General features: G+C 38.8%; 1 protein-coding gene and 1 long non-coding RNA gene across 2 annotated transcripts; both read right to left on the reverse strand.

Annotated features, from left to right (window-relative positions):
• Nucleotides 1–1,921: 1,921 nt before the first annotated feature.
• LOC128199840 (uncharacterized) lies at nt 1,922–3,155 on the reverse strand. The gene has a single exon (XM_052891013.1). The coding sequence runs from the start codon at nt 2,750–2,752 to the stop codon at nt 1,922–1,924; it is 831 nt and encodes a 276-aa protein (XP_052746973.1). The 5' UTR covers nt 2,753–3,155.
• Nucleotides 3,156–10,465: 7,310 nt separating this feature from the next.
• LOC128199841 (uncharacterized) lies at nt 10,466–11,923 on the reverse strand. Its single transcript, XR_008252366.1, has 2 exons — nt 11,429–11,923; nt 10,466–10,757 (listed from the first exon to the last, which is right to left on the reverse strand). It is a non-coding gene; the product is annotated as an uncharacterized LOC128199841 (long non-coding RNA).
• Nucleotides 11,924–14,289: the final 2,366 nt, after the last annotated feature.

Genomic DNA, 14,289 nt, shown 5'->3' on the forward strand with positions numbered 1-14,289 from the left:
ATGATTTTCTTTATCGAGAGATTTTCTTGTTCTTGAAGTTTTTTGATTACATTGCTCTCTTTGTCTTGCGCTTCTGCGATTTTTTCATAGTCGAGCGTCGATGGATATGACACACTGTCGATAGGAACGCGACTCAGTGCATCGGCGACTACGTTGTCCTTCCCGTTGATATGACGAATATCAGTTGTGAATTCACTGATAAAGATCAGCTGTCTCGCTCTTCGCGGTGTTTCGGTCGTGGAAGGCGGCTTCTGTAGTACGTATGTCAACGGTTTGTGATCGCAGAATATTATCAGGCTTCGTCCTTCGAAAGTTTTCCTGAAGTGTTTGATTGCCATGTAGATTGCGAGTAGCTCTCTGTCAAACGTGCTGTACTTTTTCTGAGCGTCTGAGAATTTCTTCGAAAAATATCCGAGCGGTTGCCATGCTTCGTTGACGTATTGTTGTAACGCAGCACCGGCTGACAGGTCCGAAGCATCGCTGAATATTGCGAGCTGCGCTTCGTGCGATGGATGTGCTAGCAGGGCTGCGTTTTGTATGGCTTCTTTGCACGCTTCGAATGATTTCGTTGCTTCGTCGCTCCATTCAATTTTTGTCCGATCTTCTTTCTTCGAGTTATGTAAGTAGGCGTGAAGTGGAATTTGAATTTCGGCTGCTTTCGGAATGTGTTCTCTGTAGAAATTCGTCATTCCAAGGAATCTTCGTAGCTCTTCGATAGTTTTCGGTTTTTCGTACTTGCAGATTGCTATGATTTTTTCTTCAGGCGGTTTGATTCCCTTTTCGCTCACGTTGAAACCGAGAAACTTGACTTCAGGTTGACCAAATACACATTTTGACGGGTTGATTGTGATCCCGTTTTCTTCCAGTCTTTGTAGAACCATTCGTAGGTGTTTTTCATGCGTGGTTGCATCGGGACTTGCGATTAGAAGATCGTCGATGAATGCGAAGACGAAGTCAAGGCCGTGTAGTACTTCGTGGATGAACCTTTGGAAGGTCTGTCCGGCGTTTCGTAGTCCCGGCGTCATCCTAGGGAACTCAAATAATCCCATGGAAGAAATTAGGGCTGTCTTCGCTATGTCTTCTTCTCGGACTCTAATTTGCTGGTAAGCTCGGTTGAGGTCGATGGTTGAAAATATCGTCTTGTGCGCCAGTTGATGTGTGAAGTCCTTTATGCGAGGTATTGGGTAGCGGTCTGGTATCGTGCAGCTGTTGAGTCTTCGATAATCACCGCAGACTCGTATATCCCCATTCTTCTTCGGAACGACGTGTAGTGGCGATGACCAAGGGCTTTTGCTTGGGCGGCATATTCCTTGCTCGATCATGTTTTCGAACTCTTTTCGGACGAGTTCATACCGATGTGGTGCGATGGGACGAGGGCGACAATGCAGTGGAGGGCCAGTCGTTTCGATGACGTGTTCGACGTCGATTTTTGGTGACAGCTTCATCGACGTCAGTCTTGTCACTCCGGGATAATCAGCCAATATGTTGTGGTATGACTCTTGCACGTCGATACTTCGTATGGTAGGTATGTTGGTTGCACAGATGAACGACTGCGATGTTAAACTCGTCTTGCCATCGATGAGTCTTCTGTTCTTCAGATCGACAATCAACTGGTGATGCTTCAAGAAATCAGCTCCGATGATTGGTTTGCTGACTTTCGCGACGATGAATCTCCATTTGAACACTCGACGTAAGTTGAAGTCTAGTGCCATAGTCTTCTCACCGTAGGTCGGGATGACTGTATTGTTAGCGGCGTAGAGTTGAAACTTCAGTGGCTTCGGTGTTTGCTTCGCAGTTGGCGGTATAACGGAGATGTTCGCCCCGGTGTCGATTAGGAATGATGTTCCAGTCTTCTTGTCGGTGACAAACAAGCGGTATGAAATTTCGGATACGCCGGATCCCGCTTCGTCCAGCGTAACTATTAGTTTTCCGACTTCGTCTGGTAGGAGCACGGCTTAGTGCATCTTCTTGCAGCTGCCCCAAAACGCCGGTGGTAGAAACAGTACGGCGACGGTGTCGAGCTTCGAGATCTGCGTCCGTTCGAGTTTGACCGATTGCGTCGATAGTTTGGTCTTCCGCGGTGCTGGCAGTTTTGGTGAACCATCTTCAACGCAGCGACTTCAAGTGACAGCTTCCTTATCTCTTCGACTAGGAACTTCGTATCGCTGGGTGGAACGCTCGTACTGGGGCTTTCGACGGCTGCGATGTGTGAACTTGGGCTTGATTCCACCATCTTGTCGGCCAATATAGCGAGCTCGTCTAGTGCGGTCTTCGTGCTGAATGATTCGCTTGCGGCGAGTACGGATCGCACATGTGATGGTAAGTGATTAGTCCACAGTATGCGCAGCGTTGAATCCGGGACCTTTTCTCTGGCAAGAAATCTCATGCGGCGAAGTAACTGAGTAGGCTTTTGGTCTCCTAGCTCGATTTCGGACAGCAGCTTTTGCAGCTGGCGGCTGTCAGATTCTTCGTATGCGGAGATGAGGCGGTTCTTCACTGCGGTGTATAGGTCTGTTGCCGGTGGATCGAAGAGTATATCGGAAATTTGCTCGATATCTTCCTTTTGTAATTGCGCAATGACCATTTGTGCCAACTGGTCCTGACTTTTTTTGAGATCAGCAGTGGCTGCTTCGAAACTGATGAACCAGAGTCGTGGCTTGTCTCTCCAAAAAGGTGGAACTCGCATTGATAAGGCGATTCCTGCGATTTCCCCCTGGCTATCTGCTACTGAAGCGTTGTTAGGTGATGCCATTTTTTATTATTTTTTTTTTTTTTTGGCTTTTCACCGTGACGCGCTTGCTTGTTGTTCGTCGGGTGTGCTTCTGTTGTTCTTCGGATTTCTTTGTCGGGGTGCTTGTTGTTCCTCGGGGTCACCACTTTAGCCAGTTGGAGAGATGTAATGAAAGACTTGGTTTGTATCGAATTGTATCGAATGTATTGAATATATTTCGGTCAGAATGTATTAATTATATCTACAGTTTACATTAAATAATATTAGGTACGCGCGACAGTAAACGAAATCTAAACGACCAATCACAATAACGCTGGTTGATATCGCGTACTATAAAACCGCGGCGCCGATGGTCGCGGTATCATTCCACACTAGAATTTGATGTAGGTATGTACTCCAATGATCGGCGGCTCGCGAAGACTGGACTTATATATCGGCTCGCCTTGCGCGCATAGTTAGTCAGCTGCCGCAAGGCGCAGCGAGCGGATGTATGTAGGTAGGTAGCTACAGTAAGCTCTGTTTATATCTAACCGTGAAAAAATTTTCTTACCAGCGAGTAAGTACGTGAAATCGCGTAACCTGGGTATAGGGTAACTATCAGGCTTAGTAATAGCATTTAAGCGCCTATAGTCACCACATGGCCTTATCTGCCCATTTTTTTTAAGCACTATATGCAGAGGGCTTGCCCACGCGCTTTTACTGGGTCTGCATATTCCCATTTCACACATTAACCGAAATTCCTCTTTAGCCTTAGCGTATCGGTCTGGCGGTAACGGTCTTGCTCGACATTGAACAGGCGGACCGTTCGTCTCGATGTGATGACAAACGCTATGCTTAGGAACTTCCTTAAAAGATACCGGTTTAGTTAAATCTGGATATTTAGCTAACAAACTATAATGTGGGTGTTGATTATGAATTGTAGTTATTGAACTTTCCATGCACTGTGACATACTAGCAATAACATTAAAATTTGTTACCTGATCCACTAGTTTCCGTTTACTAAAATCTACCACTAACTTATACTTAGTTAAAAAATCGGCTCCTATTATAGGCTGTCTAACGTCAGCAACTATAAATGTCCACCGAAATGCTCTCCTTAACTTTAAATTTAATACTAAACTATGCAACCCAAATGTCTTAATAGGTGTACCGTTCGCGGCATACAGTCTATAGTCCTCGCACGCTCTATTTTTCTCGCGCACTGCCCACCGGGGTAACACCGACACATTAGCACCACTATCTATTAAAAACCGTAATTTACTGTTTTCGTCAGTTATACACAAGCGGTAATTTATCGATGGGTCACAGCCTCCCGCCGCAGACAGGACCGAAGCTAGTTTTCCGCACTGCCAGTAGGTTGGTTCGATGTCTTCCACGTACACGGTTGAACACATTTGTGTGCTCGGGCTCTAAACTTATAGTGGTAGTAGCAAAGCCAGTCTGGATCTGCCGGTGTCCTCTTCCTGCTACCGCTAGTGTTGCGCGTACGTGGCGCGCCGTGTGACCGTGATCGGCTTCTCCCACCGCTACGCTGGGAATTTTCAATTTTTCTTAGTCGTTCGCCCAGCTTGTGGATCTCCGCTATGACATCTGGAGAATCACTTCTTGCACTCCGTACTGCGGCCACCCCCTGTATAGGCATTGCATTTTCTGTCACCTTGTCTGCCATTCTGGCCAAAGCGTTAATATCGCTTAAACCTGATGCCGTGAGTATTCCTCTCACCCATCCCGGCAAATGGTTTTGCCAAAGGATGGTAAGGGTTTCATCTGTAACTTTGCCACTTGCCAGCTCTTGCATTTTCCTCAGCAACTGCGATGGCTTCTGGTCGCCAAGCTCCATTTCAGATATCAATTTTTGTACCTTTCTATTTTCTGACTCCTCATAAATGTCAAGTAATCTTGTTTTTAATGTATCATATTTACCATTTTCCGGCTGTTTGACTAATATGTCTGTCACTTGTTGTATAACGTCTTTTCCTAATTTCGATATGACAAACTGAAATTTTGCCTCGTCAGACATCTTCTGCGGGTGTAGCACTGCCTCCGCCTGTATGAACCAGTGTCGCGGCAAATCCGTCCAAAATTCAGGAATTCTCGCCGATACAGACACGCCGGAAACTGACACCTCTGGTTGAGCCATTTTAAATTCCAATGTGTGAGTCGTTACGTGTTGCTACCCGTGCAAAATAACCGCTAATAAAACCGAGTCGGGTCACCACTTTTGTACCACTTTAGTACTATTTGGATACTTATATATTTGGGTTTGAGTAAGGTATGTCGTGTCCCGGGTAGCGGTTATGGGTGTTAAATAATAGTAGGCTCTACTGATAAAACACTTGTATTGACTATCAGTTACAACGGTTAGGTAACGACTGGCGACAAACCGCCCGTATTGACTTCGTCATAATTACGAAAATGCTTAAGTAGCATTTTCATTTACAATCTATGTGTGTGTGACCACCACAGGGGTAAACACTGGACCTACTGAACCAATGTTGAAGATTATTTTACCAATAAAAATCCACATTTGAGTATTATAGGCCATGTATTCCTTCCCACGGGAACAGGAATTATGTGGGTGAAACTGCAGGGGGGTGAACATACGCAGGTATTATAAATGTATTTTTTACAACTACACTTTTTTGAATAATTTATTTAATTATTGTAATGGTAAAATGGTAAAACTGAAAGCTTTAGTTTTGGAAAAGACTACAAAAAACAAACTCAGCGAAGTAAGTATTCTTTTATTTTCAAATATCAAAGACCAAATCAAATATCATCAGCATTTCACAATCTATGCAAATATTTTGATAATACACAGACATTTATGATTTGACCAGATAACAGGGTCATCAGTACAATGTCCTATCAGCTAAAAGCCTTTGCCATCTTTTCTTCAGCACACCAATATGTTAGTTATTCTACTGTGTTGCAGGTGCGTTTTGCAATATTGGAGTCTGCAGTTATAGGGCATATTCCAAATATCCTGTAAAGCAAAATTGTTAATATTGAGCATATTATAAAATACACACATCAACATTTAGTCTCAATGTTAGTGTAGTTTGTGTACTAAGATAATATAGCAGACAGACAAGCTTTGCTTTGACTCATTCCCTATTCCTATCCTATTCTACTCCCACCCATTGGCTTATCTACTATTATTTCCTATTCCTATTTGGTAGCTCAGAATCCTAGGATTCCTAGGGTGGGCATACACCAATGGAAAATGTAAATGTACCTATGAGCGATGACGAAAGAGTTAGTTCGCCATAATCATAATTTTAAAAATGAAATTCGATTCCTTTTTGCTTAATAACCAGCAAACTTAACTAAACCACACACATAAGCCCTGGAACACAAATCCCAACACATTGGATACAACAACATGCAAGATGTCGCAGAAATCTAAAACATGGTATGGTATTAAATATCGTAGGTATTGAGTTTATGTTGCTCTATGGACTCTCTTTCTCTGGTACGTCCAAAGAAAGTGTGTGTAAGAAGACATTGGATGCTGGAAGAAAGATGCTGTTTGATCCCCAATTCTTGGAGGAGTGAGACTGTGTCCAAAAATTCAAAAAATTCAAAATTCAAAATTCATTTATTTCAAGTAGGCTCAGTTTACAAGCACTTTTGACACGTCAGTTGACTATTTGTAAAGATTCTACCACCGGTTCGGAAGGCAGGTTCTGCCGAGAAGATACTGGCAAGAAACTCAACAGTTGCTCTTTTGAAAAAGTCATACAGTATTACAATTTACATTTGATAACAATTAAATTACAATTTCTAATAGTTTTATTTCCTGTGTGAAGGTGGAAGCTGATCCAATGGCCTCCAAGCACCTTTGTCGTTAAGGAACTCATCAATAGTGTAGTAACCTCGACTAGAACTTCCAACCCCTATTTCACCCTCAGAGGAGTCATTTTCATAATTCTTAGAATTATGAAAATGACACGATTAGTAGTCTAGATACTGTAATAAAAAAAGATACAGTTTGTGACATTGTAGGGGTAAGCACCTACTGAACCAATTTTTAACCGACTTCAAAAAGGAGGAGGTTCTCAATTCGGTCGGTATTTTTTTTTTCTTATGTATGTACAACGATTACTCAAAGACGCCTGGACCGATTCCAAAAATTCTTTTTTTGTTTGAAACGGTATAGTCCCCATTTGGTCCCATTGCCATCATGTCAAGATCTGATGATGGAATCCTGGAGAAATTGAGGGGAACTTTCGAAAATTATATGGGTGTCTAGTGTGTTCATAAACTTTTCCATTTAGTACTTTTAAGCACTACAATTTCATGAAGGTTTAAAGTCGATCTGATGATGGAACCATAAAACAGACGAGGAAACTCCTCGGGGATTTACAGCAGTTACCTTGTGTTTTGGCTTTATTAATTTGTATTAATGAGAACTTTCCACATAGATAGGTTGTGACTGTCATTTAGGGGTTTGGTGATGAAGACCAAGGACAATTAAGGGAACTCCTTAACAGTTTACAGTAACTACCTTGTGTTTGGCCTTGATTAATTCGTATTGCTGAGAACTTTCTACCTATATGAGTTGTGTCTGTTATTAGGGGTCTGATGATGAATACCAAGGTCAATTAAGGGAACTCCTTAACGGTTTACGGTAGCTACCTTGTGCTTGGGCTTGATTAATTTGTATTGCTGAGAATTTTGTACCAAAATGGGTTGTGACTGTCATTAGGGGTCTGATATATTCATTTGAGATGAAATTTTACACTAAAAATGGAAAAATAATAAAAATTTTAATAAAAAAAATACAACCGACTTCAAAACCTAAAAACGAACCCACTAAACTAAAAAGTGAAAAATAACATCATAATATGTTCTACCTGCTGATCAGTATGAAGGCGGTGCTTAGCCGGTGTTGTCTTAATTTAAGCTGTGATGCTGATTATAATTTTACATATATTAATGTCGGTACCAGTGGAAGCAACGCCGATTCAACCATCTTTAGAAGGAGTCAATTGTATACGAAACTGGAAAGTAACACGTTGGGTATCCCTGACCCGCAAGAGTTGCCTATTATTTGCCCCGAAGTAGCTTATCCATCTAGTGTAAGAGCAAAGTTGCCGTTCGTGATAGTGGGAGATGAGGCATTTGGTTTATCATCACATATGATGCGGCCTTATGCTCGTGATAATTTACCTTACAAAAAGAAAATATTTAATTACCGTCTGTCCAGAGCTAGAAGGTACATAGAATGCACTTTTGGAATTATGTCAAATAAATTTAGAATATTTCACAGATCCATGACTGTCAAGTTAGATCTAGCACAATCAATAGTCAAGACGGCATGTCTACTTCACAATTTCATAAGGAAACGGGATGGCTACATGGTCATTGTCACAAATGGTTTTACGGGACCACTACCCAGGCAGCAGACTGAAAGTAGTAATACGTCGGCAAGTAATATCAGAGATATATTTGCAGATTACTTTATCAATGAAGGAAAAGTCTCCTGGCAACACCGATATATAATTAATTAACTAAACTCAAAAGGTTTTAGAAGGTTTTTGATGTTATTTGTGAATTAAATAATTATGCTTATATTAATAAAGTAATGATGCTTGTATAAATAAAATAATGAACCAAACACATACCCGCCACTTTTCTTTCCTCTTCGCTCAAATTTTCGTAGTTAGGTGCCAATTCCTTCAAAATATCTCTCCATGCAGCCTCCCTCGCGTCCCTGTTTTTGTATAATTCATTGCGTTTATCCCACAAAACGGGCCGCAGATGAACTTCAATGATTACTCGTTCTGTATCAATTTTCATTTCGGTAGTACAATACGGCGCGTGCGCCCCGCTCGACTCTAAAATGGGCACTGAAGTTGTAGGCAGCGCTTACGCATGCGGATACCCCGCACCGGGGTGACGCCCCGCACAGCGCCCCGCGTCCCGCGTGCGTTTATCACGCTTTACAATAGATACCTATATGAAATTGTTCTTTGCGGATGCTACGCATGCGGGCCAATCCCGCGTGCGTGAGCAAATCCGCGTGACACTAAAAGCGCCCTTAGTATGTAACTTCATTGTACCTATCCTGTGATTGACTGAAGCTGTTAGAAAGGTAGCATCTGTAATAATTTATTTAAAGTAAAACATATTTAAAAAATAAATATGTTTTAACATTTAAGTATGGCCAATATGTTGTAAAGTACAGTGGGCAGGGCTGAACCCATGATCCCTCAGTGTCGAGTCTGACCCCTTTATGGTGTAGCTAGTTAGGCTTCAGCAGATTTATATTCTAATTTGGTAATACTTTTTTCTGATTTAAGAAAATATACTAATCATCAAAACAGTGTCTGCAAGTACTGTACAGGCCGACTGTTTGGATGAGAAGTATATATTTGATTGTTTTTAAGCTTTGTGGTTTCAGGGTTTAAAAAATGTCTAACTGAAAGTCTATGTCTACTGTATTTATTATTATTGTTATAATAAATAAACTTAAAAAAAACTTTTTTTTATAAACTTCCAACCCCTATTTCACCCTCAGAGGAGTCATTTTCATAATTCTTAGAATTATGAAAATGACACGATTAGTAGTCTAGATACTGTAATAAAAAAAGATACAGTTTGTGACATTGTAGGGGTAAGCACCTACTGAACCAATTTTTAACCGACTTCAAAAAGGAGGAGGTTCTCAATTCGGTCGGTATTTTTTTTTTCTTATGTATGTACAACGATTACTCAAAGACGCCTGGACCGATTCCAAAAATTCTTTTTTTGTTTGAAACGGTATAGTCCCCATTTGGTCCCATTGCCATCATGTCAAGATCTGATGATGGAATCCTGGAGAAATTGAGGGGAACTTTCGAAAATTATATGGGTGTCTAGTGTGTTCATAAACTTTTCCATTTAGTACTTTTAAGCACTACAATTTCATGAAGGTTTAAAGTCGATCTGATGATGGAACCATAAACCAAGGTCAATTAAGGGAACTCCTTAACGGTTTACGGTAGCTACCTTGTGCTTGGGCTTGATTAATTTGTATTGCTGAGAATTTTGTACCAAAATGGGTTGTGACTGTCATTAGGGGTCTGATATATTCATTTGAGATGAAATTTTACACTAAAAATGGAAAAATAATAAAAATTTTAATAAAAAAAATACAACCGACTTCAAAACCTAAAAACGAACCCACTAAACTAAAAAGTGAAAAATAACATCATAATATGTTTTACCTGCTGATCAGTATGAAGGCGGTGCTTAGCCGGTGTTGTCTTAATTTAAGCCATTTCTGACAGGACCACATGAAACAACACTGTCTGCAAAATCTACATCTACAAGATATTCTCACATGGCTTGAATTAATACATCACCGGCTTAGCACCGCCTTTATACTGATCAGCGGGTAGAACATATTATGATGTTATTTTTCACTTTTTAGTTTAGTGGCTTCGTTTTTAGGTTTTGAAGTCGGTTGTATTTTTTTTATTAAAATTTTTATTATGAAGATTATTTTACCAATAAAAATCCACATTTGAGTATTATACGCCATGTATTCCATTCCACGGGAACAGGAATTATGTGGGTGAAACTGCAGGGGGGCAAACATACACAGGTATTATACAGAGTTATTCAAAATATATTGAATTCAAAAATGTATTTTTTACAACTACACTTTCTTGAATAATTTATTAATAGTAAAATGTTAAACTGAAAGCTTTAGTTTAGAAAAATACTACAACAAAACAAACTACGCAAAGTAAGTATTCTTTTATTTTCAAATATCAAAGACCAAATCAAATATTTTCAAATCATTAATGTGTGTATTATCAAAATATTTGCATTTCACAATCTATGCAAATATTTTGATAATACACACATGTATGATTTGACCAGATAACAGGGTCATCAGTACAATGTCCTATCAGCTTTTCTTCAGCAAAGCCTTTGCCATCTTTTCTTCAGCACACCAATATGTTATTCCACTGTATTGCAGGTGCTATTTGCAATATTGGAGTCTGCAGTTATAGGGCATATTCCAAATCTCCTGTAAAGCACAATTGTTAATATTGAGCATATTATAAAATACACATATCACTATTTAGTCTCAATGTAAGTTTAGTTTGTGTACTAAGATAATATAGCGGACAGACAAGCTTCGCTTTGACTCATTCCCTATTCCTATCCTATTCTACTCCCACCCATTGGCTTATCTAGTATTATTTCCTATTCCTATTTGGTAGCTCAGAATCCTAGGATTCCTAGGGTGGGCATGCACCAATGGAAAATGTAAATGTACCTATGAGCGATAACGAAAGAGTTCGTTCACCATAATCATACTTTTAAAAATGAAATTCGATTCCATTTTGCTTAATAGCCAGCAAACTTAAGTAAACTTAACTAAACCACACACTTAAGCCCTGGAACACAGATCGAAACACATTGGATACAACAACATGCAAGATGTCGCAGAAATCTACAACATGATAAGGGTATTAAATATCGTAGGTAGTGAGTATAAGTCGCTGTATAGACTTATCGTCTCTTTGTCTGGTACGTCCAAAGGAAGTGTGTGTAAGACATTGGATGCTGGAAGAAAGATGCTGTTTGATCCCCAGTTCATGGAGGAGTGAGATGTTGTTTCGAAACTGTGTCCAGGATATGCAAGCATTGTTTTCCAACACCACATTTCTAGAGCGTGTATCTTCTTTTTCTCACTTTCTCTCAGAGTCCAAGTCTCAGCATCCTATATAAATCGATTAATAGCACTCAATTAACTTCATTGTTTTGACTTTATAGGTTCATTGCAAAGAATATATTATTTACTACTCTTTCTAAGAGAGTTCATTGTTTACAAACAAAGCACTAAACACTTCGCCAAGTTTCGCCCTAAAAATGCTAACTGTGGACGGGGAGACTGAATTGAGAGATTTAGAATGGAAAAAAATATTAATTTTAGATATTTAATAAAATATAAATTATTAATTTGGAATTTTGGACATCCACAATTTGTCCGTTTTACGATCAAAGGTGACTCAAGACCCATCGTAAGTTTTTGACATAAGCCATGAACATATAACTTTACACAATTCGAAGACAATCGCAAATAACTGTCAAATCATATCAAATCATTCACTCTTCGTATAAAAATAACGATCTAATCGTAATGAACTAACTATGCCCAACCGATGGCTTTCCATTGGCTTACACAATCCGAAGCACAAACGGCTAAAAAGATACAGACAGCTTACTTCATAGAAACTGCTTAGCACATTTGAGAAATTTGAATTTCATTCATAATTTTAAAATCATATAACCACAAATTTCATTCATAAATTTATCCTTTATCTCTCTCATACAAGGCAAATCTTCATTAAAAATCCCTTTGCCCTCTCTTTCTATTCTATGTATATGTAGAATGTGCCTACACGGCGGAAACGGAAATGCTTGTAGTAATTTGAAAATGGTTGGAAGGGGTCGTAGGTTTATTCCGTAGTTAAATTGATTTGTGAAAGTAGGTTATGCCGTACTATTTGTGGTTATCCCATATAACCGCAAAATGTTACCGGTCTTCTGATATGCCGGTTTCGTTTATCTCGATTATTTATATTGTTACTAGACTTTTTCTTTTGTATGATAAAAAAAAAGGCAAAATCTTTTATTTATTTCTTTAATAAAAATGTAAACATTTCCATGCAGTAAAATACCAAATTGTACAGTTACAAAATTATACTACTTCACAAAATATATGACAGATGTCGCGTAATTAATGGATATAACGCATTTAAACTGGATGGAATGTGGTCACTGCTCTTTAGTAAAAAAAAGTTCTGTCTCCTATAAAAATGCTTGAACCCCTTTTTCATTTTTAGTGAATTATTTATAACTTTTGCAATTTTAGTGAGCGGGCCTTCAAATTTTTCAAAAACTATGTATATTCAATTCCGAATCGAATGACACCTCAACCATTTTTATAGGAGATGGAGAACTTTTTTTTATACTAAAGAGCACATGTAGATCAGACTAATATGATAGATACACCACCTTATTATATATAACTAATTTGACTATTTTTTGTGTGATAATTATTTATCTTTCATTAGGACCCGATTTAAAACACATTGTCCGGTAAAAAATGATGAAATCTAATTTTGAATCGAAAAAACCATTATTTTAAAAACTTGTACACTTATAGAGGGTAGTAAATTAGTATAAAACGTAGAATTGTAGAATTAGGTGGCGTATCTACCATTTGCATTTTATCCATTATTTACGGGACGTGGCCTTGTCCGGGACAAGTTAACATGCACTCTGAGGCACAGGGTGTAACACCACTAAATTCCCAACTAAGGACTGAGAATTATAAGTCAAAATTTCTTAGATGAAAAGCTCAGTATCTTATATAACCCCGGACCTCGTGACCACATAGGGTAACCACTGAACCAGAGAGGCTTATGTTATAAGTATGTAAAAGAGTTATGTTAACATAATTGTGGAACACTATAACTAAGATCTTCGTATGACTTCATTTTCCCAAGTAAAAGGCAGTGTACAGTGTACCTCTGTAACTGAAGACGTCCGAAGCATAATAATTGACCTGTAAGGTAAAATTAAGTACATTAGTATTATGTATATAAGTATAAAGTATTTCTCCTGGAAATAGTTTACAACTGTTAAAATTATTTAAAATCCTACAGAATTTATATACATAACTAGCTGACGCCCCCCGGTTTCACCCGCGTAGTTCCCGTTTTGGTGAGAATAGGAGGATAAAAATATGCCTATGAAACTCACAAATAACATGGTAAAAGAATTTGGAAGTCAATCAGTAGATCCAGAGGTTATTTAGTTCAATAAATATTAAGCCAGACTTCTAAAGGTTATAGTTTTTGTTAGCAATTTTCCTCTTCTTTTTGCAAATTGGAAATATCTTAAATAGTTTTTGATATTAAAAAAACAAACCCCTTATATTTTACTTAATTGTTTATAACTTTTGCAATTTTTGCAAGCAGCCCTTTAATTTTTTCAAAAGCTTTTCAAATGCGTTTCCGAAAAAATGACACCTCAATCATAGTTCTAGGAGAAGGAGAAAAAGTTTCAATCTAAATGGCGTTTGTGAACTAGAACTAATGGGGTGTAATGCCACCAACTTTCCAACTCACGGCTGATAATTATAACTAAAAATTTCTTAAAAGAAGGAAAAACTCAGTATCTCATTTAGCTCTACCCAGGATTTGAACCCAGGACCTTGTGAACACATAGACTAACCACTGGACCACAGAGGCAGTCATGTTGACATATGGAACACTATAACGAAGTTCTTTATAATATGACTTCATTTTCCAAAGTAGGCAGTGTACACCTCTAAAACTGAAGACATCTGAAGCATATTTGACCTGTAAAGTAAAATTAATTATCATGATTTTTTGATTTACCTTCGTCAAAATCGTAAACAATTTTTACCAAAATTATATTAAACTAGCGGATGCCCGCGACTTCGTCCACGTGGAAAGTTCAGTTTTTCACAAATCCCGCGGGAACCATAGATTTTCCGGGATATTCCTAAATTAATCCAGGGT

This window comes from Bicyclus anynana, unplaced genomic scaffold (genome assembly GCF_947172395.1).
Source record: "Bicyclus anynana unplaced genomic scaffold, ilBicAnyn1.1 scaffold_98, whole genome shotgun sequence".
In the NCBI taxonomy this organism is placed as follows: domain Eukaryota; kingdom Metazoa; phylum Arthropoda; class Insecta; order Lepidoptera; family Nymphalidae; genus Bicyclus; species Bicyclus anynana.

Bases quoted from the DNA above. Each gene is read 5' to 3' on its own strand.
- LOC128199840 (XM_052891013.1), bottom strand. From the start codon at position 2,752: ATGGCATCACCTAACAACGCTTCAGTAGCAGATAGCCAGGGGGAAATC.